The 27,075-nt window shown below is 50.4% G+C and overlaps 1 protein-coding gene across 3 annotated transcripts; it reads left to right on the top strand.

Moving 5' to 3' along the window:
• The first annotated feature begins 279 nt into the window (after nucleotides 1-279).
• PHLDB3 (pleckstrin homology like domain family B member 3) lies at nucleotides 280-27,075 on the top strand. Of its 3 annotated transcripts, none has more exons than XM_061388504.1 (16): nucleotides 284-490; nucleotides 828-1,180; nucleotides 1,850-2,032; nucleotides 2,278-2,415; nucleotides 5,966-6,094; nucleotides 6,299-6,460; nucleotides 7,701-7,811; nucleotides 7,932-8,015; nucleotides 8,371-8,481; nucleotides 19,235-19,334; nucleotides 19,490-19,580; nucleotides 19,669-19,750; nucleotides 19,890-19,946; nucleotides 23,991-24,210; nucleotides 24,817-24,902; nucleotides 26,652-27,075. In XM_061388504.1, the coding sequence occupies exons 2-16, from the start codon at nucleotides 947-949 to the stop codon at nucleotides 26,784-26,786; spliced, it is 1,923 nt and encodes a 640-aa protein (XP_061244488.1). In that variant the 5' UTR covers nucleotides 284-490; nucleotides 828-946; the 3' UTR covers nucleotides 26,787-27,075. The 3 variants fall into 3 exon arrangements, with proteins under 3 accessions (XP_061244489.1, XP_061244488.1, XP_061244490.1); XM_061388506.1 differs by having other exon boundaries at nucleotides 291-360; XM_061388505.1 differs by lacking the exon at nucleotides 8,371-8,481 and having other exon boundaries at nucleotides 280-490.

Below are 27,075 nucleotides of genomic sequence, written 5' to 3'. Positions count from 1 at the left end.
CTCAGGGTCTGGGCATTAGGGAGGCGCTTTTACACAGGTGACCAAGGCGCCTGGCTCCCTGGGGGCAGGACTGGGGGAGCTGGAGGCAGAGCTGGGGGGTCGTCATGCTGGATTTTCCTAGGGTGGCGCCGGTGGGGCCAGGATGGCCCGATGCCGCGGCTGCGGGCGGGGCAAGCTGGTCGCTCCCTCCTCCCTCGAGAGCTGCTGGACCTGTTGTCCGCCCCCCCCCCCCTCCACTTCCGGGCTGCTGGGGAGGGGGACCGAGCAGCCTGTCTCTCCTCCCTCTTCCCCAGCCACCTGTCCAGTGGGCAGAAACTGCTGCGCCGGAGCGCAGAACGGAGCGCGCCGAAGCCTGAGCCGGTGAGGGGGCCGGGGCTGTGGGGGTCTCGGGGGCTGGAGTTCTGGAATCTCGCTCCCGAGGACCCGAGGACTCAAGGCTCCTGGTTTGTCCAGAGAGGGAGACCAGGAGACCCAACTCTCCGATCCCTGGGTGAGGCGGCAGGGGCATGGCTCCCTTACACAGGGGGGTCAGAGCTGAGACTACGGGGCTCCAGAGAGGACAGGGCGGAACCCAGATCCTGAGTCCGCGAAGCAGATGATGATGGGGTCGCTCTAAAGTGGTCTAAGGGGATAGTCGGGGGAGGGTGGGAAAGTACAAGGCTCGACACCTAGATAGCAGGGAGACGCCGGTAGGGGGCGTACTAGGACCCGGACTCAAATTCCAGTCCCGCCTCTTGGGGCGTGACGCCCTAGGAGCCAGGAACCCCGCCCCTAGAAGCTCCAGGCCCCGCCTGTGGAATGTTCAGTCCCATCCTTTGAACTCTCAGGCCCCGCCTCTGGAGCGCTCTCCGTAGCTTTCGGGAGGGACGCGCCGGCCCCCTGGGCCACGCCCCCAACGCCTCCGGAACCCCAGGCCCCGCCCACCCGACGGGAATTCTCAGCGGCCATGGGGACGCGAAGCAGCCCGGACCTGGGGGCCCCGCCGGCGGCGGTCCCGGAGTGCGACACAGAGGTCCGATCTCAAGGGGCCTCCAAGCCCCAGGGGCACCCCAAAGACTCCCGCGAGCCGGAGGCGCCCGAGGCCCCGGCAGAGCTTCCGAGCGGCCAAGGAGCTGAGCAGCAGGCGAAGGAAGAGGAAGAAGTGGGAGAAGGCAGCAGCACCGAAAGTAGCCACGATGCGGTGAGGGACCCGGGGGGCGAGAGTTCCTGGGGGGGGGGGGGCGGAGAGGGGCGGGGACCCAGAGGAGCAGACCCAAGCGGGTGACAGAGACACATTGAGCCAGGTATAGGGAGACCAGATAGAGACCGAGAGACGGGGAAACTGGGAGACAAAGATCCAAAGGAGTCAAGGGACACTGCGAGACCAGAGACAAGAGACTCAGAGAGTTGAGGATAGACACAAACAGAAACCCAGAAACAATGATGCTCAGAGAAACAGAGAGACAGAGAAACCTTGAGACAGGGAGATACTCTGAGGGAGAAAGAAACATAGCGATTCAGAGACAGAAGACATACTGAATCAGGAAAATGAAGCCCAGAAAAAAGGGGGGAAGACTCAGAGACCCGGGGAGAGAGAAAGAGATGCAGAACCTTCGAAGACGTGAGGCCAAGACAATGGGAAACAGCATCCTTGAGTCGGCGTTGTGCCCCCTCCCCGAACTGCGAGTCCCTGAGCCACCTCCTGGGGCCGAGCGGTCATCGGACCTGCACCCTCCCCGCCTCAGACAAAAGAGCTTGGTGGTTAAGGGTCGCTAACGCAGTCTCCCACCCTCATCCCCCGCCCCAGGGACCTATTTAGTGACGGCAGGGAGCGAGTCCTCCCCAACTGACTAGCCCTCTTCAACCTCAGGCGGAGGCTCCGTCTCCAGTTCAGACCCCGGCCACGACCCCCGCACCCGCTCTGTCTGGAGAAGGGGTGCGAGGGGCTGCGCGGCGGCTTCGCGCGCAGCAGCTGGAGGCACTGACTCGCGTGGCTTTGATGGAGCAGCGAGTGAAGGAGCTACAGCGTCAGAGGAAGGAACTGAGGATCGAGGTGAGGCTGCAGACCCCTTGGGAAGTCTGGCTCCAACTCGTGGGGAACCCCGTCAGGCCAGGCTCCCAGTCCTTTACAACCATGGGAGCCGAGTCTCAGGCCTCCAGCTCCATACTCTCTTCGAATCCAGGAGTTCGGATTCCCAGGTTCTTCTCTCAGACCCAGGCAGGCATCCTCGCGCCAGCACCCCTTTCTTACTCTCAGACCCAGGCCTCTGGGTCCCAGCTCTTGCCTTCTCTCTGCAGATGGAGGTGGAGGTGGCCCTGCTGCGGGGTGAGCTGGCTGGGGAGCGAGTGGCCGCTCGGCGGGAGGAGGAGCAGCTTCGTGAGCTGCTAGGGCAGCAGGTGGACTCAGAGAAGGGCGGCCAGGAGCAGCGGGAACAGGTGTGTTAGCCCTCCTGAATCTTCACCGTCGGTTCTCTTCCTTGTTGGACAGACTTCCTGTGGTGCTCCTGGGACCTGGGGCCGGGGTTACACCCCGCGTTGCCCAAGCCATGATGATACTGGGGCTGGGGGTGGGCAGTGGCAGGGACCTATGCCTCTCTCTGTTTCCCTCCTCCCTCCCTCCTCTATGACTTTGGGGCCTGACTCACTGGGGCGTGTTCCATCTCTCTTTGCTCGCTAAATGTCATTTTGTGAAAAATGTCAAACCAACAAAAAATAGACGGTTGCCATGTGATGTACTCCCCAGTTCAGCTGCGATGAATCCTCCATTCCTGTTTCATGTCCTCCAGTTGGCTTCCCTGTCCCTAGATTTGAAATCCAGTACCAGACATCATGTTGACAGTAGATACTTTAGTTCTTTAAGAACTCTTTTAAGAAAACATCACCCCTATGTCATTATCACATCTGAAGAATTACTGTCTCATCTCCAGTCAGTTTCTATGGGTCCCAGACTGTCTCAAAAACAATGGCTAATGGCTGGCTGTTTGAATCGGGTTCCCCACAGGCCAGTATATTGTAATGGGTTGAAATGCCTTGTGTGTGTTGTTTCTCCTCTAATGGTCCCTGCCTACTGTTTTTTTTCCCCCGAACTCTTTGTTGAAGAAACCAAATCCTCTGTCCCATGGTCAGTATGTGACCAGTTGCACACCGGGGGTGTCCTTTAACTTGTTTCGCTTCCTGGAAGCAGGTGGTTGATTAAATGTATAAGATGGATCAGATTCAGATGTGCTGTGGAGCTTTGGGGGCACTGGGCCAGGGGGATGTTGTCTCTGATTCTCCAGACCTCAGTGAGGTCACTCTGATCCCTTCCTAATAGTTATTTACCTAAAGGCTTTAACATCCATTGGTGGTCATTGCTTTCCCTGAGCATGCTTCAGGTTGGAAAATGATAACTTTGTAATTCTGTCAGTCTCTCTCTTTGCCTTTATCTTACATATTGGAATTTCCTGGGGTTGGATCCTAAGTCTTCAGTTACCTCAAAGAGCCTGTATTTCTCCCAGCCCTGATTTCTCTCTCAAAATCTAGACCTATGTGTCCTGATTTCTAGGACATTGGTTCCTAGATGCTCCTTCTTCCCCTAGGATCTGGGTTGTCAGACCCCAGCCCCTCCTGCCTTAGATCCAGGAGTCTGGCCCCTTCTCATTCACCATATCCAGTGCTGACCTCAGCAACTCCCTTTTCCACACCGTCCCTGTCTCACTGTCCCTTTGGTCACCAGGCCAGAGTCCTGAGCCTCACTCTGCACGCCACCTTATCTCTCACCCCAAGCCTGTCAGTCACCACGTCCTGTTCTTTGTTCTCCCTGAATCTCTCTTGCTAGTCTATCTCCTTTATATCTGCCCTGCCTAGACCTCGGGCGAGGTCACATTCTTTTTTTTTTAAATTTTTATTATTTACTAATTTTTGGATGGACTTGGTCTTCGTTGCTGCGTGCAGGCTTTCTCTAATTGCGGTGAGCGGGGGCTACTCTCTGGTTGTAGTGCTGGGGCTTCTTGTTGCTGTGGCTTCTCTTGTTGCAGCACTTGGGCTCGAGAGTTTAGGCTTCAGTAGTTGACCTGCGGCATGTGGGATCTTCCCAGACCACGGATTGAACCCATGTCCCCTGCGTTGGCAGGCGGATTCTTAACCACTGGACCACCAGGGAAGTCTAAGGTCTCATTCTTATTGCCCGGAGGACTCAGGAAGGAGCTGGTCTCAACCCCTCGAACCTATCTCCCAGAGGGATGGTTCCACACCCAGATCCTACCCCAGCCTTTCAATCTTGCCGTGACTCCCCACTGACCCCGGATAGGGTTCCTCAGCCTGGTGGTCCAAACCACACCTGAGCTCCATCTTGTCTGCCTTTCCACTGTCATCTCTCACCTGTATTCCCCATCTCTTCCCTCCATCCCACCTTCTTTCTTCTTGACTGCAGTCTGCCCTTACACTTCCTTTACTTTTCTTTTCTCTTTTATTAAGTATTTATTTTTATTTATTTATTTGGCTCTGCTGAGTTGGGCACTTGGCATGTGGAAATTTTTAGTTGTGATATGCAAACTCATAGGCTTCCTTGGTGGCTCAAGTGGTAAAGAATCTGCCTGCAATGCAGGAGCCCCAGGAGACACTGGTTTGATCCCTGGGTCGGGGAGATCTCCTGGAGGAGGAAATGGCAACCTACTCCAGTATTCTTGCCTGGGAAATCCCATGGACAGAGGAGCCTGGTGGGCTACAGTCCATGGGGCTGCAAAGAGTTGGACACAACTGAAGCAGTTTAGCCTGCAGCATGCCTGCAAACTCTTCGTTGTGGCATGTGGAATCTAGTGTCCTGAGCAGGGATCGAACCCAGGTCCCCTACATTGGGAGCTCAGAGTCTTAGCCAGTGGACCGCCAGGAAAGTCCCTCCTGTACTGTTCAACTTCCATTCATTTGCACCATGCTGTTCCCTCAGTCCAGAAAGCCCTTCCAGCCCTCTCTAGCTCCCCAGGTCTCAATGCTCCCTGGTTTTTGTGGCTCATCTTAAAATCTTCACATCCAGGAAGCCTAGGCTTACCCTGGTAGAAATTGTTCCCCCCATTCTGGTTCCCACAGAATCTGCATTTCACTGCCCTGATTGTCCCAGGCTATAACTGGCTGTGTCCCCTACTGGAGTACAGGGCCCAGGTCTGACCCCCTTCTGGGTCCCCAGTATCAATCACCAAGTCTGGATATGTTTAGCATTCATTCCCTCATTCGTTTCTTTTTTAAACATTTATTGAAGAATAGTTGATTTACAATGTTGTGTTAACTTCTGCTGTACAACAAAGTGATTCAGTTTTATATATATATATATATATATATATATATATATATATTCTTTATTTATTTATTTTTTTGCCATGTAGCTCAGCATGTGGGATCTTAGTTCCCTGACCAGGATCTAACCCATGCCCTTGCAGTGGAAGTACACTGTCTTAACCACTGGACCGAGGGGAAGACCCCTCATATTCTTTTCCATTACAATTTATCACAGAATATTGAATACAGTTCCCTGCGCTAACAAGTCTGTTCTCTATGACTGTGAGTTTGTTTGTTACATAGATTAGTTAATTTGTGTCAAATTTTAGATGACACATATGATTATTATTCTGTGATATTTATCTTTCTCCTCTGACTTACTTCACTTGGTATGCTAATCTCTAATTCCATCCATGTTGCTGCAAATGGCATTATTTCTTTCTTTTTCATGGCCGAGTAATATTCCACTGTGTATGTGTACCACATCTTTATCCATTCATCTGTCCCCTCCTTCATTTCTTAAAAAGCTGTTTACTTGGTCTGCTCTGGGTGGGCCTGTACAGCATGAACCAGAGAGACAGGGTCCCTGCCCTCATAGAGCCAACACCCCAGACTTGGAAGGGGGGACTTCCCAGGCGAGTAGGAGCTTGAGATCTGGCTGGCCTAGCCCCAGCTGGCCTCTGTTTCCCTCCCTGTGCTCAGGCTGAGGCTAAGAGCCTGATTGCTGTTGATGCAGGAACAGAGGCGGCTGAGCCAGGAGAGGGATCGTGTGGAGCGTCTTCGCCAAAGACTCCAGGAGGCCCAGGAGCAGCTTGACTCGCAGCCTGAAGACCAGCATGAGCGGCTTCTGCAGGGAATGCAGGAGGTAAGGGGACCCGGTATCCAGGCCACCCTCAGTCCCCTCCTCTCCTACCCACCTAGAAGCTCAGGCCCCAAGCTCCTAACCCTCTGGACGCCGGAGTCTAGATCTGCAGCCCCTCCTCCCTCGTCCAGGAGTCGTGGCTCCAGCCCTCCACCCTCCTGGTTCTTAGAGATCCAGGCCTCCAATCCTTTTGTGTTCCCTCCACAGATGAGGGAACAGCTGGACGTGGCCCAGCGTGCCTACGAGGACCTGGAGTTCCAGCAGCTGGAGCGCGAGAGCCGGCAGGAGGAAGAAGATCGGGACAGCCCTGGGGCCGGCGTGCCAGACCCCAAGGTCCAGGAGCTCCAGGCCAGTGTGGCGCAGCACAGGGTGAGTCGGTCTGGGCTCACCCTGCCTCCCCTCGACGCTGCCCTCTGGCTCCTCCACTCACTTGTCTCGTCCCTTCTCTGTCCTGGTGGCCTCCCTGTGTCATGTTCTTCAAAACAGTCATGATGGTCGATGATGTTTATTGAGCACTGACCATGGGCTGGGCACGATCCTAAACATTTCATGACTACTAAGTCATCGAATCCTTACAACAGTCCTGGGAGACAGATCTTCATATCTTTTCCCGAATTTTCTAAATGAAGGAACTCAAGGTCAAGCTGCTCGAGTTATCTTTTCCAAGGTCACTTTGTTTCCAAAGGATCGAACTGGGATCTGAACCTGCTAGGTCTTCGCCACTACACTCCCCATGTCTCAGCCCTTATCTCAAATCATGCTCCCACCAGTCCTTTCTGGGAGCTTCACTTTCAAGGGTCTGAAAAGTCCTGCTGGAAAAAGCTACAAGTTTGACTATATTTTGAAGAAGGAAATGGCAACCCACTCCAGTACTCTTGCCTGGAGAATTCCATGGATGGGCTACAGTCCATGGGACTGCAAAGAGCTGGACACAACTGTGCGACTTTAAACTTTTGACTGTATTTAATACAAAGGTTCCCAGAGTTTCGGATTAGAAAGTTCCCACGTGGGTCTCCTTTCCCATTCCTGCCTCACAGGCTCTGTTTCTGTTCTCCCTGTCTTGGCTCTTCTATTCTGTATCTTTTCCGGTTTATCTCTGTCTTTCCCTTTCTCTCTGTTCTTTTTTCTTAATAATACTTATTATTTAGTTGGCTGTGCCGGGTCTTAGTGGATCTTCGATCTTCATGGCAGCATGTAAGATCTTTTTAGCTCTGGCATGTGGGATCTAGCTCCCTGACCAGGGATCAAACCCAGGCCCCCTGCATTGCACGAACCCAGCGTCTTAGCCATTCTATCACCAGGAAAGTCCCTCTCTCTCTCTGTTCTTGGCAATGTCAACTTTCTCTGGGTCTCTGTCTTCCTCAGCCTCTGGATGTTTGAACCTCCATCCCTCCAGCTCACCCCAGGTCTCTTCTAGGCCCTCAAAGGGGAGAAGGGCACTAGCGAAGGTTAACTCTGAGTTCCCCCTGCCCTCCTAGGCATCCAGATGCCAGGGTCTCTGTATGGGGTGGAGCACACCCCAGGCTCTCAAGGAGGGCCTGGTTCTGGGCGTACCAGCCCGGGACCCGGGGTCAGCTGAGTAACCCGGGCCCTGGCGGGTGCCCCACAGCGCCGGATCCAGGTCTTGGAGGAGCAGCTCAAGTCGCTGGGGGAGCAGATGGCCGCTGAGAGCCGGGGGCTGAGCCGGAAGAAGGAGGAGGCCCTTCAGGCCCTGACGCAGGTCAGTTCACTGCCGACACCTATCCTACATCCCCACTTCCTGCTGGGGCATACCGTTGCCTCGCCTGCACCCCATATGTCCCCTGAGGTGTAGGAGTTGCTCATGTCTTGCCCTCCCCAGGAACGGAGCCGACTGCTCGAGCTTAACTGCCTTCAGGGAACCCCTGGCGGGGACTTCTCTGAGCCCAACCAGGCTCTCACCAAGGTATGGAGATTTCGTGTGCCTTTCAGCCCCCTCCTCCCTCAGACCCAGGAATCTAGGCCCCCCACCTCCATTGTCCCTTGGGATCTACCATTCTCAACCCCTAATCCCTTTTCCCCTGGGCCTCAGGAGTGCAGACCTCCAGAGCCTCCTCCTCAGAGAACCAGCAGTCTGCACACAAGTCCTCCTTCCCTGAGACTGCTTTCCCACTCTCTTGGGGCCTTGAGCCTTTCCTTTTCCATCCAAGAAATGGGCTGGCTTTGGAGGCCTGGGCCAGAGCATCCTGGCACCGGGCATCCATGCTCTGGAGGCCAGAGCATCCTGGCAGCGGCCCTCCACCCCACCCCTTCTCCTGCAGCTCCTCTTCACCCAGAAGACAGACCGCCAGTTGCTGGTTCTCCAGGATCCCACTGCCCACACGGCCGCCGCCACCTCTTCCTGCCTCTTCTCTGTTCACAGCTCCCTCCAGGTGCCCCCCCCACCACCCCCAAATACCTCATCACCCGGGGGGTCTCGCTGGTCACCGTGGCTTTCTCTGCTGTGGGCATGGGGGAGAGAGGGAGGGACAGGGGAGGCTGATCAAGCCGCATTTTTAACTTTCACCAAGCTCCAGCTTTATTATTCTTTTTCTGTCTTCTGCCTAACATCCTACCTCTCCTCCCCTGGAGAAATGGAACCGGGCCTGCCCAGATGTTAATTTTATTTAGTTAGTTTTAAAAAGATTTTATTTGTTTCTTAATTTTTGGCTGTGCTGAGCCTTCGTGGCGGTGCTCGGGCTTTTCTCTGGCTGCAGCAAGCGGGGGTTACTGTTCACTGTAGTGCCTGGGCTTCTCATCGCGGTGGCTTCTCTTGCTGTGAACCAAGGTCTCTAGGGTGCATGGGCTTCCGTAGTTGTGGCACGTGGGCTTAGCTGCTCCTTGGCATGTGGGATCTTCCCAGACCAGGGAGCGAACCTGTGTCTCCTGCATTGGCGGGTGGGTTCTTAACCACTAAATCACCAGGGAGGCCCCCAGATGTAAATTTTAAAAGCCACCCAACAGAGCATATTGATAATCAGTCCTCCTCTCCCCAGCCCAAGGAGCCGTGGCCCTCCTCCTCCTCAGAACCGGGCAGCTATTTGTTTCTTTTTCTTTTTTAGTATTTGTATTTATTTATTTGGCTATACCTGGTCTTAGTTGCAGCATGTGGGATCTAGTTCCCTGACCACGGATCAAACCCGGGGCCCCCTGCATTGGGAGCGTGGAGTCTTAGCCAGTGGGCCACCAGGGAGGTCCTGGTAGCTATTTGTTTCTTTCTTCCAGATTTTCTGAAAATGGGGGTTCCAACTTATGAATGGGTTAAAACATTTATTGAATATATTGCTAGCAACTTTAAATGAAATAGAGTAGACAGTGGCAGAGTGCTGTGCCCGGAGGTAGGGCTGTTGTAGGGATGTGGGGTCAGCCCTTAGAAAGGGTGAGCGCTTGTTCTATCCTGTAAATGTTTTTTCAAAAACATGTGTATTAGCTACTGCTGTTGCTGCTGCTGCTAAGTCGCTTCAGTCGTGTCCGACTCTGCGCGACCCCATAGACGGCAGCCCACCAGGCTCCGCCGTCCTTGGGATTCTCCAGGCAAGAACACTGGAGTGGGTTGCCATTTCCTTCTCCAATGCATGAAAGTGAAAAGTGAAAGTGAAGTCGCTCAGTCGTGTCCGACACTTCTCGACCCCATGGACTGCAGCCTACCAGGCTCCTCTGCCCATGGGATTTTCCAGGCAAGAGTACTGGAGTGGGGTGCCATTGCCTTCTCCAGTATTAGCTACTAGTTGGCTTTTTTTCCCCTAGCTCAAGACTGTGGTGGAGATTTTTTCTTTCAATACATTTAGAGATGCCTCTTCCTTTTCAATGGCTCTGTAATAATGATATAAACAGTAACAATCATAAAGACTGCTAAAATTTCTGAAGCCTTTTTTTTTTTTTTCTGGAGTCTTTATAGTGTGCCAGGCACTGTTTTATTTTATGAATTAAAAAACTTTTTTTTTCTTTTGGCTGTGCTGGATCTTCCCTGTGGCCCACAGGCTCAGTAGTTGCTGGGTGTGGGCTTAGTTGCCCCAAGGCCGCAGGATCTTAGATCCCCCTGTCCCCTGCATCGGAAGGTGGATTCTTAACCACTGGACCACCTGGGAAGTCCCCAGGCACTGTTTTAAATGTTTATGTGGATTCACTCATTTAGGCGTTGCAACAACTCTACAAGCTGGGTTCTTCTTATCGTTTTATAGGGAAGAAACTGAGGCAGCTGAGGTTTCTTAATCAGCTAGTATACAGCAAGGCTGGGATTTGAACTTAGCACTCTGCGTTCAGAGGCCACGCTCTGAACCACTCTGAGCTTCTGTGCGCACACAATTCTGTGTGGGCGCCTGGAGCTCCTCTCTGAGGATGGCGGATGGAGTTTTGTGCAGTTAACAATGACGTTATGAAGATCCATGTCTGTCTGTCTTTGTACCCACAATAATAACATAATATTGTTGTTGCTGTTGTTAGTTGCTCAGTCGTGTCCAACTCCTTGTGACCCATGGACTGTAGCCCGCCAGGTTCCTCTGTCCATGGGATTTCCCAGGCAAGAATACTGGAGTGGGTTGCCATTTCCTTCTCCAGGGGATCTTCCCAACCCAGGGACTGAACAAACTTGGGCCTCCTGCATTGCAGGCAGATTCTTTACTGTCTGAGCCACCAGGGAAGCTCAAAAGTTAATATTAATACATTAATTATATTGTATATTATAATATTTACCTGTTGATTATATAATATTATATGCAACATATCTTAATAGTAACAATATAATATTAATATATTATTAACTATTGCTAAAATATAATTAATATTAATATTTAAGAGCTTAATGTAGGCCAGGGTCTGCTCAAAGCCATCTCATCACTTTGAACCACACAGAATTGCTATTATTTGAGGGTGAAAGTCGCTCAGTTGTGTCCAACTCTTTGCAACACCATGGATGCAAAGCCAGTTCCTTCTGACCCAAAAATAAAATTTTATATTAGGTGCATATACAATTTCATACATATATAATATATATTATTGAATTATATATTCATGAAACATATAATTCCTGGCTCCTCTGTCCATGGAATTCTCCAGGCAAGAATACTGGAGTGGGTTACCATTCCCCTCTCCAGGGGATCTTCCTGATCCAGGGATCAAACCCCAGTCTCCCACACTTCAGGCTTCTTTACTGTCTGTGTCACCAGGGAAGCCCATTTGAAGGTGAGAAACGGTCAAATACTGACAGTTTGACATGCTTCAACTTAATATATTTTTATTAAAATTATATGTTTCTTGAATATATAATCAATAATATATGTTATATATGTATGAAATTGCAAATGCACCTAATATAAAATTCATTTTTTGGTTAGAAGAAACTGTAACAGTGGGTCCTATTATTGTCCAGGTAAAGGGTTAGCAGAGCTTTTGTAACTTTCTAGCTGGAAGGCTGATAAAGGTGGATTGTCAGCTCTGTTGCCAGGCAACGTGCCTTTGGGTAAATATGACCCTTATAATTAAACTGCGTATCTATAAAGACTTGGTGGAAAGCCGGGCCATTCCTATGGAGTCCTCACCTGAGTTAGTGGCTTCTGTGGACACGGAGCCTCTAAGGCCAGGTGGACCCGGTACCCACTGGCATGGACCCCACACCCACCTTGCATGCAGGTGTCACCACGTGTCTGGCCCTTGGACACTGGTGGCAGTGCCCCACTCTTATGTGTGTTTTGCATGAGGTCAGCGTATGAATCTTTGCATTAGTTACGGCAGGGTGGCAGGACCTCGCTCACTTTACAGGGGGGGAGTTGCCCTGAGAAGAGACGTGACTTGCTATAGTCACATACCCAACTAAGCGGCAGAGCTCAGTGTGAACCAAAGCTGCCTGATTCCTCAGCCTGTGCCTTATCAGAGACGAGGGTTTCTCAAGGAAACTTGAGAACCCAAGTGGGCACCTGGTTAACATGAGCTCATAGGCAGTGACGAGGGACCTCAGGGATGACGAAGAGCTTGTATGTGCGTGCTTGCTAAGTTTGCTTCAGTTGTGTCTGACTTTGTTCAACCCTATGGACTGTAGCCTGCCAGGCTCCTCAGTCCATGGGATTCTCCAGGCAGAAATACCAGAGTGGGTTGCTATGGCCTCCTCCAGGGGATCGAACCTGCATCTCCTGAGTCTCCTGCTTTGCAGGTGGATTCTTTAACCCCTGAGCCACAGGGGGAAGCCCCACAAAGAACATAGGGAGTGTTTGTTTACGAAGCCAGAGAAACAGTAGACAAGCAGATAAATGCAGGGATTAACAAATCACTTCCCCTTGCCCCTGCCCGTCTCTCCCTCCAAGTCCTATTAAATCCTTCTCAAATCCCACCCCTTCTTTCCAGGATCATGTGATGCCTAAGAGTACTGACTCTGCTCGGATTCCAGTACCTGTTGTGCCACTTCCTAGCTGGTTGACCTGAGATACGGCTCTATGCCTCAGTTTACTTAGCTGTGAAATGGGAATAATAACAGCATTCATTGGCTAATGCATTAAAGTACTTGGTGTGATGCCTGGCACATAGCAGGTGCTTAGTAAACGTGGGCACCTGTTGCTCTGGTTATATAATGATTGATATTATTATATTTTTTAATGAGGGAAGACCAGCTTTTTTTAAAAAAAATTCACTTTTGGCTGCGTCGGGCTAGTTAGTTGCAGTACGTGGGCTTCTCTCCAGTTGTGGCTTAAGGGCTTAGTTGCCCTGCAGCATGTGGGATCTTAGCTCTCCGACCAGGCATTGAATCCATGTCCCCCGTATTGGAAGGTGGATTCTTAACCATCCTTGATTGATATTGTTATAATTATTATAATTCTTATTCCACCCACTGCCACCCTCATTTCTGGCTTTTGCGACCTTCTACCACCCTCCTCACTGACTTTCTCCACCTTAGTTTTTGGCTCCCAAACAACAGCCAGAGTGATCTTCATCCCTCCTACTTCAGCCCTTCCCCCCAAAAGCCTTCCATGGTTCCCCCAGGCTCCTTGGTGTGGCCCACAAGTCCTTGTGTGGTCTGACCCCTGCCCACCTCTCAGCATCCCCCTCCCTGTACTGACTCTGTTCAGCTGCAGGGGCACTGACCCCCCAGCACACCGTGCTGGCTCCTGCCTCAGGGCCTTCGCACTTACTGATCCTGCGACCTGGAACACCCTTCGCCTCAGTCAACCCTGGCCAACTCTTATCCTTTGGGCCTCAGGGTCAGTGTCCAGAAGGCTGTTCCTGGTCTTCTAGTTGCAGGTGATCCTTTTTTATATTACCCTTTTATAACTCTCTTTTGTAACACTCTTCACTCACAGCGATGTCAGATGATCTGCGTCTTGTGTGATGACTCATTCAGTTCCTTGAGGGTTCCCAGGTGGTGCAGTGGTAAAGAACCTGCCTGCCAGTGCAGGAGGTGCAAGAGACGGGTTCAACCCCTGGGTTGGGAAGATCCCCTGGAGTAGGAAATGGCAACCCACTCCAGTATTCTTGGCTGGAAAATTCCACAGACAGAGGAACCTGGCAGGCTACAGTCCATGGAGTTGCAAAGAGTCTGACAGGACTGGACACACACACACACACACACACACACGTCACTCAGTCCCTGCAGTGTCAGCTCCATGCAGACAAGACTTGGCGCTCTCTTGCTGGTGTGGAACCTGCCAGGCTCCTCTGTCCACGGAATTCTCCCAGGCAAGAATATTGGAGTGGGTTGCCATTCCCTTCTCCAGGGAACCTCCCCAACCCAGGGATGAAACTCTGGTCTCCCACGTTGGCAGGCAGGTTCTTTATGGTCTGAGCCACCAGGAAAGACTGAGTTTCTCTTACCTACATGTTTCCTCAGTGCCAACAATCTCTCAGCTGGGAAGTGCTGGGAATATCAGTTGAGGGAAGGGAAGAGTAAAGAACCAAAGGAACTTGGGGCTCATTTTCATCTTTTTGAAGTGGTTTGAACCTTTCCTAACTCCCAGGGCTTCTAGAAGCTTAAATGGGTCTGTGGTGTGCCACATACACTCTTAGGTAAAGACTGAGCACGTGGTAAATACTGGTTATTATTTTTATTTTATTTACTTTTTATCTTCTGAATGAAGCTGCGTGGCATGTAGAATCGTATTCTCAATCCAGGGATTAAACCTGCACCCCCTGTAGTGGAAGTGTAGAGTATTAACCACTAGACGCCAGGGGAGTCCCATAGTTTTGTGTTTGTGTGTGTGTGTGTGTGTGTGCTTAGCTGTGCCCGGCTCTTTGCGACCCCATGGACGGTAGCCCGCCACGCTCCTCTGTTCATAGAATTTTCCAGGTAATAATACTGGAGTGGGTTGCCATTTCCTACTCCAGGAGGTCTTCGGGACTCAGATCAAACCCATGTCTCCTGCATTGACAGGCAGATTCTTAACCACTGAGCCACCTGGGAAGCCCAGTAGTCCCATGGTTACTATTTTAAAAAAACCTTTTAAAATAATACAGACATAGAGAATCACATCGAGCACACGCACAGCTTAATGATTATTATTGGGAAGACTCTGGTGACAGCCCCAGGTGTCAGGTCACCACATACCCCTGCTCAATGGTGACCCCTATCGGTCTCCCGGAGAATAACCACTAGCCTGACGTTTATCCTAGTCGTCTAACGTTTAAAGTTCCATCAGTGCAAAGTTCCATCCACAGTGTCTATCACTAAACGCTATAGTTTAAACTTCGTGTGTGTGTGGCTATGGGCTTCCCTGGTGGCTCAGACGGTAAAGAATCCGCCTGCAATGCGGGAGACCTGGGTCCGATCACTGTGTTGGGAAAATCACCTGGAGAAGGGCATGGCAACCCACTCTGGTATTCTTGCTTGGAGAATCCCCATGGACAGAGGAGCCTGGCGGGCTACAGTCCATGGCGTCTCAAAGAGTCGAATAAGACTGAGCGACTAAGCACAGCGCATCTCTTTTAAATCTAGAATCCACAGAGAAGGCAATGGCAACCCACTCCAGTACTCTTACCTGGGAAATCTCATGGAAGAAGGAGCCTGGTAGGCTGCAGTCCATGGCTCTCGAACAGTCGGACACGACTGAGCGACTTCACTTTCACTTTTCACTTTTGTGCACTGGAGAGGGAAATGGCAAACCACTCTAGTAGGACATGACTGATGCGACTTAGCAGCAGCAGCAGCATCCACAGACTCCCATTTCTTCTATTGTCCCTCTTGAAATCTGTTTGGTGAAGAAACCAGGCAGTTGCTCTGTAGTTTCGCAGGCAGGGTCTGCTGATTGCATCTGTGGGGGTCAACACCACCTTGCTCTGCCTCTTTATTTCCTGTAAAGTTGGATGTGGGAGGCTGAGCAGTTGCATGATTAGCATTTTGGCAAATCATCCTGGGAGCATGTGTCTCTTTTTTTGTGGCATCCATTGATTGATTCCCTGGAGGTCATGAGTGGGAAAATCCCATCTGTCATTACTTCATTTATTTTTATTGTTTTTTTTTTTTAAATTTAGTTAAAGAAATCTTAAAACAAAAAAAGCAGTTATTATTTTTTGGCTGCCCACTCAGCATGTGGGATCTTAGTTCCCTGACCAGAAATGGAACCTGTACCCCCTGCATTGGAAGTGCAGAGTCTTAACCACTGGCTTGCCAGGGAAGTCCTCCTTCTTCGTTGATTGATTGACAATTTTTTCTAAAGAGGGACTTGCCTTTATTGATTATTTGGTTACCCAGGGATATGGTTTTTGTAGGAAAAGAAAGTGCTTGACGATTTCACTTCATTCACCTACCTTCAAAATAAAGAGTTGGTTCTTTTGGTGACCAGTTCAATTTTTCTTTTAGTATTAACTCGTGAATTACATATATTTGATGAGTTAATATCTTTAGCAGTGAGCATACATATTGGTGGGCTTCCCTGGTTGCTCCTTGGTAAAGAATCTGCTGGAAATGCTGGAGATGCAGGATACTTGGGTTTGATCCCTGGGCCAGGAGGAGGGCCTGGCAACTCACTCTAGTATTCTTGCCTGGAGAATCCCATGGGCAGAGGAGCTGGCGGTCACAGACCATGAGGTTGCAAAAGAGTCTTATTCGACTGAAGCGGCTTGGCACGCACGATATGTGTTGGTGCTCAAATTATACAACTTATTTATTCTTATTATTTTTTGTTATCCAAGCAGAGCTTTTGCTGTTTTTTTAAGGAAATGATTTTAGTTTGCTTTGTTAACTCTCAAATAAGTTTATTTTCATTTGGGGGGTAGTTTTTTATTATTTTATTTTGAAAAGATTTAAGACTTACAGGAAAATTGCAGGAGGAGCAGAAAGTATTCCTGTCTACCTGTCACCCAGATTGTGTGACTAACATTTTACCACATTTGGCATTTGCTTTATCCTTCTCTGTACACACACACCCACATGCACACACACAGTTTATTCTTCTTTTCTGAAGCATGATTCCCCTTTACCCCTAAATGCTTTTACTTTTCATCATCTGAGGTCAAGGCCATTCCCAGATACAACCACAGTACAGCAATCACACTCAGGGAGCTAACATTGAGACAATACTATTCAAGTCCACAAATGTTATTCATATATATATTTTTTTTTTAATTATCTAATTTAGGCTGTGCTGGGTCTTTCATTGCTGCTCTTGGTTTTCTCTAGCCGTGGTGAGGGGGTTGCTCTGGAGCTGCAGTCTTCTCGTTGCAGTGGCTTCTCTTGGGGCAGAGCACGGGCTCTAGGGCTCATGGGCTTCAGTAGCTGTGGCAGGAGGGCTCGGTGGTTGCAGCTCCCGGGCTCTAGACCTCAATGACTGTGGCACACAGGCTTAGTTGCTCCCTGGCATGTGGGGTCTTCCTGGACCATGGCTGGAACCCATGTCTCCTGAATTATTAGCAGGCAGATTCTTTACCACTGAGCCACCAGGGAAGCTCTTGTTATTCATATTTTTGTCAGTTGTCCCGCAGATGTTATTTGTTAGCAAAAAACAACAACAACAAAAAATTGTTTTTTCTGGTCCAGGAACACAGGTTGCACTTGGTTGTCATGTTTATTTTATTGTTTTAAAAAAAAAAATTCCTCTTGTTCTGAGTTCAAAGGGAGGACATTCAGAGAAAAGATCTATCTTGCCACTGTTTCCGTCCACTCAACTCACCTCCCAGGGGCAGCCAGGGTTACCAGTGTCTCCTGTCTTCCCGGAGATGTACTGTATTTTTTTAAAAGTATTTATTTTTACTTATTTACTTATTTGGGCTTCCCCGATAGCTCAACTGGTAAAGAATCTGCCTGCAATGCGGGAGACCTGGGTTCGATCCCTGGGTTGGGAAGATCCCCTGGAGAAGGGAAAGGCTACCCACTCCAGTATTCTGGCCTAGAGAATTCCATGGACTGTATAGTCAGTGGGGTTGCAAAGAGTCGAACACGACTGAACGACTTTCATTGTACATCGGATATTTACTTATTTGGCTATGCTGGTCTTAGTTGCCACATTCGGGATCAGGTTCCCTGACCAGGGATTGAACCCGTGCCCCCTCCATTGGGAGGTCAGAGTCTTAGCCACTGGACCACCAGGGAAGTCCCAATACTCTGTACTGAAACAGTCAGGCATGTATACACTCTCCCCCTCTCTTTATGGGTAGGTGGTATCCTCTTCGCACTCTCTGTACTTGCTTATACCGTAAACATTGTTTTCTAGCTGATATAAACAGCATCCTTTGCCTTTTATCTGCTTTGGGATTTTCCTCCATGTGGATGATCTCAGGTTTATTGAGCCTGTCTCCTTTTTATGGGCACTTAGGTGGTCTCCTAGGTGGTCTCTTCCTTACTTAGGTAAGGAATCTGCCTGCAATGCAGGAGATGCAAGAGACTCAGGTTTGACCTCTGGGTTGGGAAGATCCCCTGGAGAAGGGAATGGCTACCCACTCCAGGATTCTTGCCTGGGAAATCCCATGGACAGAGGAGCCTGGTGGGCTCCAGTCCATGGGGTTGCAAAGAGTTGGACACTACTGAGCGACTAACACTAACTAACTAACTAGGTGGTCTCCAGGCATCTGTGGGAATTAACCTTGAACTCAGGTCATTTTGCACATGTCTGAGTGTACTCACAAGATACAGTCCTAGAAATGGAGTTGGGGCTCAAAAGTTTTATACATTTGTCATTTTGATTTTATTTCCTTTCTTTTTAAAAATTCATTTTATTTTTCTTTTTTCCCATTTTTATTTTTTAAAAAGAGCCAAACAGACCTCCGTAAATTTTTTCCAATAAAACAGCCCTCAGCCTTGTGGGCGGAGAAGGCAATGGCACTCCACTCCAGTACTCTTGCCTGGAAAATCCCATGGATGGTGGAGCCTGGTGGGCTGCAGTCCATGGGGTCGCACAGAGTCGGACACGACTGAAGCAACTTAGCAGCAGCAGCCTTGTAGGAGAACGTCTGGTTTCCCACATCTCCCCCGATACAGTGGGCTTAAAAAACAACAACAACCAGTTTTATGTAGATCTATAATTCACCTACCCTACAATTCACCCATTAAAAGTGTTTTTCAGTGGTTTTCAGTGTAGTCATAGAGTTGTGCAAACATTACCATCAGCAATTTTAGAGAATATTCAGGAGGGAATGACCATCCACTCCAGTGTTCTCGCCTGGAGAATCCCCATGGACAGAGGAGCCTGGCAGGCAGCAGTCCATGAGGTTGCAAGGAGTCGGACACGACTGAAGTGACTTAGCACGCATGCACAAAGAAACCCTGTACCCTTGAGCCATCACCCCTCAATTCCCCTCTCCTCGCAGCCCCTGGCAACCACTGTCTCTGGATTTGCCCATTCTGATCAGTACACTGTATGGTCCTTTGTGACTACTGCATTCACTCAGCATTGCGTTTACAGTGGCTTTCTGATCCGTGCCAATGAGATGGTGGTTTCTTTTTTTGAAAAAAACATATTTATTTATTTGGCTGCGCCGGCTTGCTCGGGGATCTTCGATCTTCACTGGGGCATGCAGGATCTTTAGTTGCCATCTGCAAACTCTTAGTTGTGGCATGTGGGATCTAGTTCCCTGACCAGGGATGGAACCCGGGCCCTTTCGTGGGGAGCTCGAAGTCTTCACCCTTGGACCACCCGGGAACTCTCAAGCTGGTGGTTTTCCTTGGTGGTTCTCCGATCTAATGGTGGAGACTGAGCATCTTTTCCTGTGTGCCTGGGCTGCGTGTGTTTTCAGGGCTCCATTGGCCTCCAGAGGACTGGAAGCCTGTCCCGGAAGAGGGGAGAGAGAGCCAGTCAGAGAGGATGCCCCCGGCCTCTGTCGCTCCATTGTAGTGGTGAGTACCAACATCACCCCACATACCCTCTTCTCCCATCACCACCCTCCCTGCACACAGGATGGAGAAACCTGGATGCCCCCGTTGGGGGAGAGAGGGAGAGGCTTAGACCAGGAAGCATCCCAGCCCATTGCCCTGGCCCTTCTCTCCCCCAGGATCCCTGGAGGCCTCGGCCCTCCCGCCTGAAGCTGGAGACTCCGGGAGACACCCTCTCTATCAGCTTCTGAACTGTGGCCCCAGGAATAGGTGAGACATCAGGGAGAAGGTGAGGAGACGGGGGGAAGAGACTGGGCTCCTCTCACCGGCCCCGTCTCTTCCCTGCTCCCAACTGCAGGGCCCTCTACCCAGACATTGCCCGAATGGAGCAGCTCCTGCAGCAGGCCGTGGCGGAGAGGGAGCGGCTGCTGCAGGCCAGGGTGAGACCCAGCCCCTCCTCTCTCGGACCCAGGAGTCCAGGCCCCCAGCCCCTCCTCCCTTGGACCCAGGAACACAGTACATTTCCCCTACTTCTTATTGGTTTGCAGTCTCCTTGACACTTTCTTTCTGCACCCACAGGAAGGGACAAGAAGAAGCAAGGAAGGTTCTTCAGGCCCCCCTGTACCTGCCATCATGGTAAGTCTCGCCCCTGCCCCCACTTCCCCTGGCCTCTGCCCTTTGACATCTCACCCTCTCCTGTCCTCCAAAAAGTATCCTGGGCTTGGCAAGAGAAGGGGAACTCTGAAGACCTAGTTTCTGTTCCCATCAGGGTCATCTGAATCCATGGTATGTGACACGCTCAGTTCTCTGTGCCTCGGTTTCCTCTTCTGTAAGTGGGTGCCGTTGTCAGCCAGTTACTGCAGTATAAGGGTAACCACAAGCTGGGGCTTTTAAATAGTATTTAAAATTTTGTTTTATTTGATTCTTAAAAAACAACAACCAAAAAAACCCTTTTTACTTAAGAAATATTCAAACATATTGTTCAAAGTTTGACTAGATTAATAACCTCCCATGTGCCCACCACGCAGCTCATGACCGTTGTTTAGTTGGTCAGTCGTGTCCGGCTCTTTCGTGACCCCATGGACTGTAGCCCGCCAGGCTCCTCTGGCCATGGGATTCTCCAGGCAAGAATATTGGAGTGGGTTGCCATTTCCATCTCCAGGGGATCTTCCCGACCCAGGGATTGAACCTTCGACTCTTGCATTGGCAAGCAGATTCTTTACCACTGAGCCACCAGGGAAGTCCTCCATGTTGCTCCAGTGATTATCAATATTGAATCTTATTTTAATTACTAACTTTCTTGTACTGGACCTCACACTTACTTCCCATTCTGCAGAAGAATATTTTAAAGCCAATTCCAGATATTTTATCATTCCTTCCATATATCAGTATGTACCTACTATATATATATATTTAACGTAAGTTCCACTGTCATAGCTTATGAAATTATGACTAATTCTGTAACATTCTAATACTGGTCCATATTAACATTTGGTGAGCACTTCCTCTCTAGAAGCCTCAGTTTCCTCCTCTGTGAAATGGGAACAATAATGGGTTGTTTTGGAGAGGCAGTAAGGTGATCATGATCACTGGGCCCAGTGCTGGCCACAGAGCAGACCTTCAGTACATGGTGATCACTTAGTGTTACTGTGTGGAGTTGGCAGGATGACCCAGTGGGTGCCCTCTTAACCACCCCTTCCCCTCCTGTGCGTTCCCCAGCTCCTCCCCCCACCCCCTCCTCACTCTCCCTTGTCTCCATGCAGTTCGGCTCACCTCTGTTTCTCATCCTTTCTTGCTTTGGCCTTACTTCAATGTTTTCAGCCCTCAATACTCATAGTGTGGTCCATGGACCAGCAGCATTGGATCCCTGAGCTTCATTCCCCTCCAGACCCCCACCCTGGAATGACTGAATCCCAGTCTGCATTTTAACAAAATCCCTAATTGTCTCCAAATTGTCTCCAAAATAGATTTTGATAGTTGGTTATTCAAATCTGGATCCAAACAAAGCACACACAGTGCCTTTAGTAAAAATGTCTTAAATCTCTGAGATTGAGTCCTCCCTCCCTGCTTTTTTTTAAAAAATGCCATTTATTGGGTGGAAAAGTCATTTATCTTGTAGAATTTCTCACACTTTGAGTTTAGCTGACAGCTCCTCATTAAGCTTTTATTTCTACCTATACTAAGAATATGAATACTTTTTTGTTACAGCATACACCTTATTTATTTATTTTTGTGGCCTCCCCATGTGGCATGTGGGATTTTAGTTCCCCAACCAGGTATTGAACCCATGCGCCCTACAGAGGAACTGCAGAGTGCCAGCCACTGGACCACCAGGGAAGCCCCTACAGCAAACACTTTAGAATTTGGGAAAGTGAAGTTGTCCCAGCTGGGAGGCGCAAGTGTTTTCTGTCATGGAGGAGGCTTTAAATCTGTGTTTATACTTTTCCACATTCACTGGTCAAACTGCATTTGGTGAATTTATGTTCCTCACAAACAAGTACATGGTTCCCAAACCATTTCTGTTTCTCTCAAACATGAGGCCTTTCCTTATTCATTTCAACCCAGTATTTATGGAGTGCCTCTTTATGGTGGCCTTCCCAAGTGGCTCAGTGATAACGAATCCGCCTGTCAATGCAGAAGATGCAGGAGATTCGGGTTCCGTCACTGGGTGGGGAAGATGCCCTGGAGGAGGGCATGGCAACCCACTGCAGCACTCTTGCCTGGAGAATCCCACAGACAGAGGAGCCCGGCGGGCTACAGTCCACGGGGTCGCAAAGAGTCGGGCGTGACCGAGTGACTGGGCTCGCACTGTGTGGTAGACCCTGGATGACAGCAGAGTGACAATCCCTGCCTTTTGGAAGCTGGCATTTAGCAGGGGAGAGCGACACAAAGCAGCATCAATAAGTAAAGTAAGTAGCATGTCAGGTGCTGATGAGAGCCAGGAATAAAATAAAGCAGGAAGGCTGCTGGAGCCTTCCGGGTTGTCAGGCATAAGCTCTGCCTCATTAAAAATGAAACACTGCTGCTGGGTAGCACCATCATTTATTAACCAGTCCCCTGCTGACTGCATTGTCCCCCATCCCCACCCCCTCATGCCTCGAGCTGCCTTCTCGCGTCCGTGAGCAAGCGTGTCCCTGGGGTTTGCGCCTGGGGGTGGACTCACCAGGTGACAACAGCGAGCTCATCCATGAAATAGCCCCATGAGGAGGGTGCTGGGATGAGGAAAACCAAGACTTGGAGAGGGTCAAGCGTTCCCTGGAGGTGAAACAGGTGGGCAGTGGGGGAGTTGCCAGTCCCAAGCCCATCCCTGCTCTCCTTCCTTGACTGGGGCCCGGCTACTCCCATGTCCTACCTGGGCGACCTTGGTGAGTCACTTCCTCTTTAAGAGCCTCAGTTTCCTCCTCTGTGAAATGGGGACAATAATGGGTTGTTTTGAAGAAGCAGCGAGGTGATCACTTGGCACAGTGCTGGCCACAGAGCAGAACTTCAGTACATGGTGATCACTTAGTGTTACTGTGTGGAGTTGGCAGGATGACCCAGTGGGTGCCCTTTTAACCACCCCTTCCCCTCCTGTGTGTTCCCCAGCTCCCGCCTCCCCCCTTCTCCTCACTCTTCCTTGTCTCCATGCAATTCGTCTCACCTCTATTTCTCATCCTTTCTTGCTTTAGCCTTACTTCAGTGTTTTCAACCCTCAATACTCATAGTGTGGTCCATGGACCAGCAGCGTCAGCATCCCTGAACTGAATCCCAGTCTGTATTTTAACAAAATCCCTTAGGGGTCTGCTTGCATGCTGTAGTCTGAGGCCTCAGTATGACCTTGGGGATCATATACCATTCTTTGCAGGAAGCATTCAGGAAGAATAGGTTTGATCAGGCTAGACCTCGTAACAGTAGACACTTAGATTGCCTTCATTCTGCTCCACTTTATGGCCACCTGAGATGACCACTCTGCCTGGGGAGTCCTGGCTCATCAGCTCTGGCTGTGTGACTTGGGCCTGTGACTTAACTTCTCCGAATCTTGGTTTCCACATCTGTAAAATGGGGACAATGACGTACCTACCTCCTGAGGAGAAGGGGGGCAAAGAGATTATAAAGTGTGTGTGTGTGTGTGTGTGTGTGTGTGTGTTTTATCACAGGTAATGATCAGCAATTTCATCACAGCAAGAATGCTATCTACAACAACAATAATAATGGAATCAACGCTCTCCTTATAACCACTCACCATCTGGTTCCTGTTTTACAGATACAGCAAATGAGGGCTTACTGGGGTTTATCACTTTTCTAACATATCTCCAGTATTTCAGGGTGAGCGCTAAGGTCAGGAAGACCTGAGTTCACAGCCCTGCTCTGTCACTTAGAAGCTCTATGTGACCTCAGGTGGATTATTTCTCTCTGTACCTCAGTGTGCTCATCTGAAAAACGGGACTTATAGTAGCCTTGACCCAAGAGTGGCCATTGAGGGGGATTGAGGAATGGATGCTGGTAAAGCCCTGGGCAGTGTGCAGTCAATCGGAGTAGCTGTCAGAGATACCGTCTTAATCGTCATTGCCAAAGTTAAAGGATGTGCTGGTCCTTACTCTTGAGCTACTCCGACGGGCTCCCCTCGAGGGTCCAGGCTATAGACTTCCCTCCCAGCTCTTGACCCTATGACGTCACACCCCCCTTCTCTTCCCTCCCCAGGCCCCGCCCACGCCGCCATCCAGCCCTGCTGGCCCTCGGGTCTTGGATCTCCGGCAACACCTGGAGCGCTGGGGCCACAATCCGGAAAATTGCCCGCACTTACGGGTGTCCGGGGGCTGCTGCCGCGGACCCCTGGTGAAGATGGGTGGCCGTATCAAGACCTGGAGGAAGCGATGGTTCTGCTTTGACCGCCAGGCCCGCCGCCTGGCCTACTACGCAGGTAAGCCCAGCCCTGCTGCCTGAGGTGCCTGGGCCCCCAAGCCTGTGAAAGAGACCACTCCAGACCTTCACCCCAGAGACCTAGCAGCCCCACCCCCAGTCTCTCCTCTCTTAGGTCCATGTATGTGCCTGGACCCCCCCAGTCGCTTCCTCCTTTAGCGACCCAGCCCTCCTTGGGTATCACTGTGTACCATTCTAGCTCTCCAGACCCCAGTTTCCCCATACCCAGGAGGAGCATTATCAGTGCCCAGCCCCCAGATCTAGGGTTCCAAGCTTCTCCTCCTTCCTCTCTAGGGTAATCGATGATTCTGAACCTCTCCTTAAGTCTCTGCCCTTCTCAGGGGCCAAGGGACTTGGGGACCTAGGATTCCAGCTCCCCAGACCCCACCTCCCAGCCTTATCCATTCACCACACCAGTCTTCCATCGACATTCACTCACCTCCTAACCACAGCGCTTTAGGGACCTTCAGATTCTATCACCATGCTCCTCACCCCAACCCCAGTCTCCGGACTTGGGCTCAGAGACTCCTCTCCCCCTTGGTACCCTCCCCGCCAACCCCAACCCATCTCTCACTGGCTCTGTTTCTCCCTCACCCTCCTCCATCAGACAAGGAAGAGACCAAGCTCAAAGGCGTCATCTACTTTCAGGCCATCGAGGAAGTCTACTACGACCACTTACGCTGTGCCTTCAAGGTGAAGCCCCTGTTTGGTGCTGCCCTGCCCTCATGGTTGGAGCCCTGCCAGTCAAATCTTAGCTTATCCCCCGGGGAAGGGCCACCCACAGCCCCTATTGTCAGGGTACTCCATCCAGCACAGGAAATCCAGACAGGTCATTTCACTGCAGGGACCAAAAATTAAGAGCTCAGTCTCTGGCTCTCAGCCACAGTTATTTTTCTTGGAACAAAAGTTTGAGAGCAGAAATTTGGGAAACTCAGATGCCAAGTCAAGAATGAATGACTGAATTGGGCAAGGTGGGGACTGAGGCTACCTGGGAGCATTGAAAGGAGAGGATCATTTCTTAGCATTTTCTCACAATTGCCAAATGGGAATGGGTCCCCTGGTGTCATATCAGATTTATTTTTCCCCAGAGAATTCTGGAATTGGAACATTTATAAAAGTGCAGTGCCAGAAACTGATACAATGTTTAGAAAGCTCTGGAGAGTAACTGTGTCTTTAGAGCTTAGGTTGGAATCCCAGCTGTGGGACATCAGAAAAGTGACTTCCATTCTCCAGCCTCAGTGTTTTCACCTGCAGAATGGGCACTCTTAAACCCATGTCTCCACAGTTGAGGTTAAAGACAGAAAATGGTCGTAAAGGCTTTACTTAATTTGGGGTTGGCAAGTAGGTACTCAATATATAGGTTGTAGACTAAAGTTTTCCCAGTTACAAACCAGGGAGACCTAGATTTGGAAGAGGGGAAATTTGAATGCTTGTATTTCTAACATATGGACTTCCTAGGGGACTCAGTAGGGCTTCCGATGGTAAAGAATCCGCCTGCAATGCAGGAGACCTGGATTTGATCCCTGGGTTGGGAAGATCCCCTGGAGGAGGGCATGGCCACCCACTAAAGTATTCTTGCCTGGAGAATCCCCATGGACAGGGAGCCTGGCAGGCTACAGTCAATGGCTCGCAAACAGTTGGACATGACTTAGCAACTAAGCATAAGGGGGCTCGGTGGTAAAGGATCCACCTGCAGTGCAGGAGATGCAGGAGACACAAGTTCAGATTCCTGGGTCGGGAAGACCCACTGGAGGAGGAAATGGCAACCCACTCCAATATTCTTGCCTTGGAAATCCCTGGACAGAGGAGCCGAGCCTGGCAGGCTACAGTCCTTGGGATCACAAAAGAGTCGGACACGACTTAGCGACTGAACAACAGCAACAATTTCTAATATAGGAGAAGGTAGAGAAGGCAATGGCACCCCACTCCAGTACTCTTGCCTGGAAAATCCCATGGATGGAGGAGCCTGGTAGGCTGCACTCCATGGGGTCGCTAAGAGTCGGATAGGACTGAGCGACTTCACTTTTACTTTTCACTTTCACGCAATGGAGAAGGAAATGGCAACCCACTCCAGTGTTCTTGCCTGGAAAATCCCAGGGACGGGGGAGCCTGGTGGGCTGCCGTCTATGGGGTCGCACAGAGTAGGACACGACTGAAGCGACTTAGCAGCAGCAGCAGCAGAGCTGGGGGATTGGGACATGGGTCCTTCCTTTAAATTTCTCTTGCTCCCATAATTCTCAGCGCCTTCCTGTGTTAATTCATTTAACCCCCATAACCCATCGAAGGAGGTAACATCATTTAGGAGGACAGATCCGCATACATTCAGGGAGTTTAAATTACTTGCCCAACCCTACACAGCCTGTAAATAGCAAGGCTGGAATTTGAACTAGGGTGGAGTCATACCTATTCTCTTAACCACCTCCACTCCGCTACTTATTCCAGAGCCCGAACCCTCGCCTAACGTTCTGTGTCAAAACCTACGAACGCCTTTTCTACATGGTGGCTCCCAGCCCAGAGGCCGTGCGCATTTGGATGGACGTCATCGTTACAGCGGCTGATGAGAACCACGCCCCCTAATTGATCACACCCTCTGAGGGGACATCTCAGTGAAGCTCCGCCCCCGCGCACTGCCTGAAGCCACGCCCACTGCCGGGAAGCCTGGGCGCGCCCCTTTAACTCTCCAGGGAGTTTTGTGGGTTTGTTGGCTCAGCTGGTCTGAGCCGCGACTTTTCCGGGCTGCTGGTGCCTTCTCCGGATGGGAAGCCAGCCCCTCGGGCTCTGACCCGGGCTGGAAGAAGATTGCAGGGATGGGAAGGAACTATTTATTGTTGCTCATGTGATACCGAATTAAACATGGAAGAAAACA

This window comes from Bos javanicus, chromosome 18 (assembly GCF_032452875.1).
Source record: "Bos javanicus breed banteng chromosome 18, ARS-OSU_banteng_1.0, whole genome shotgun sequence".
Taxonomy (NCBI): Eukaryota; Metazoa; Chordata; class Mammalia; order Artiodactyla; family Bovidae; genus Bos; species Bos javanicus.
This window is presented reverse-complemented; position numbering and strand designations above follow the sequence as displayed.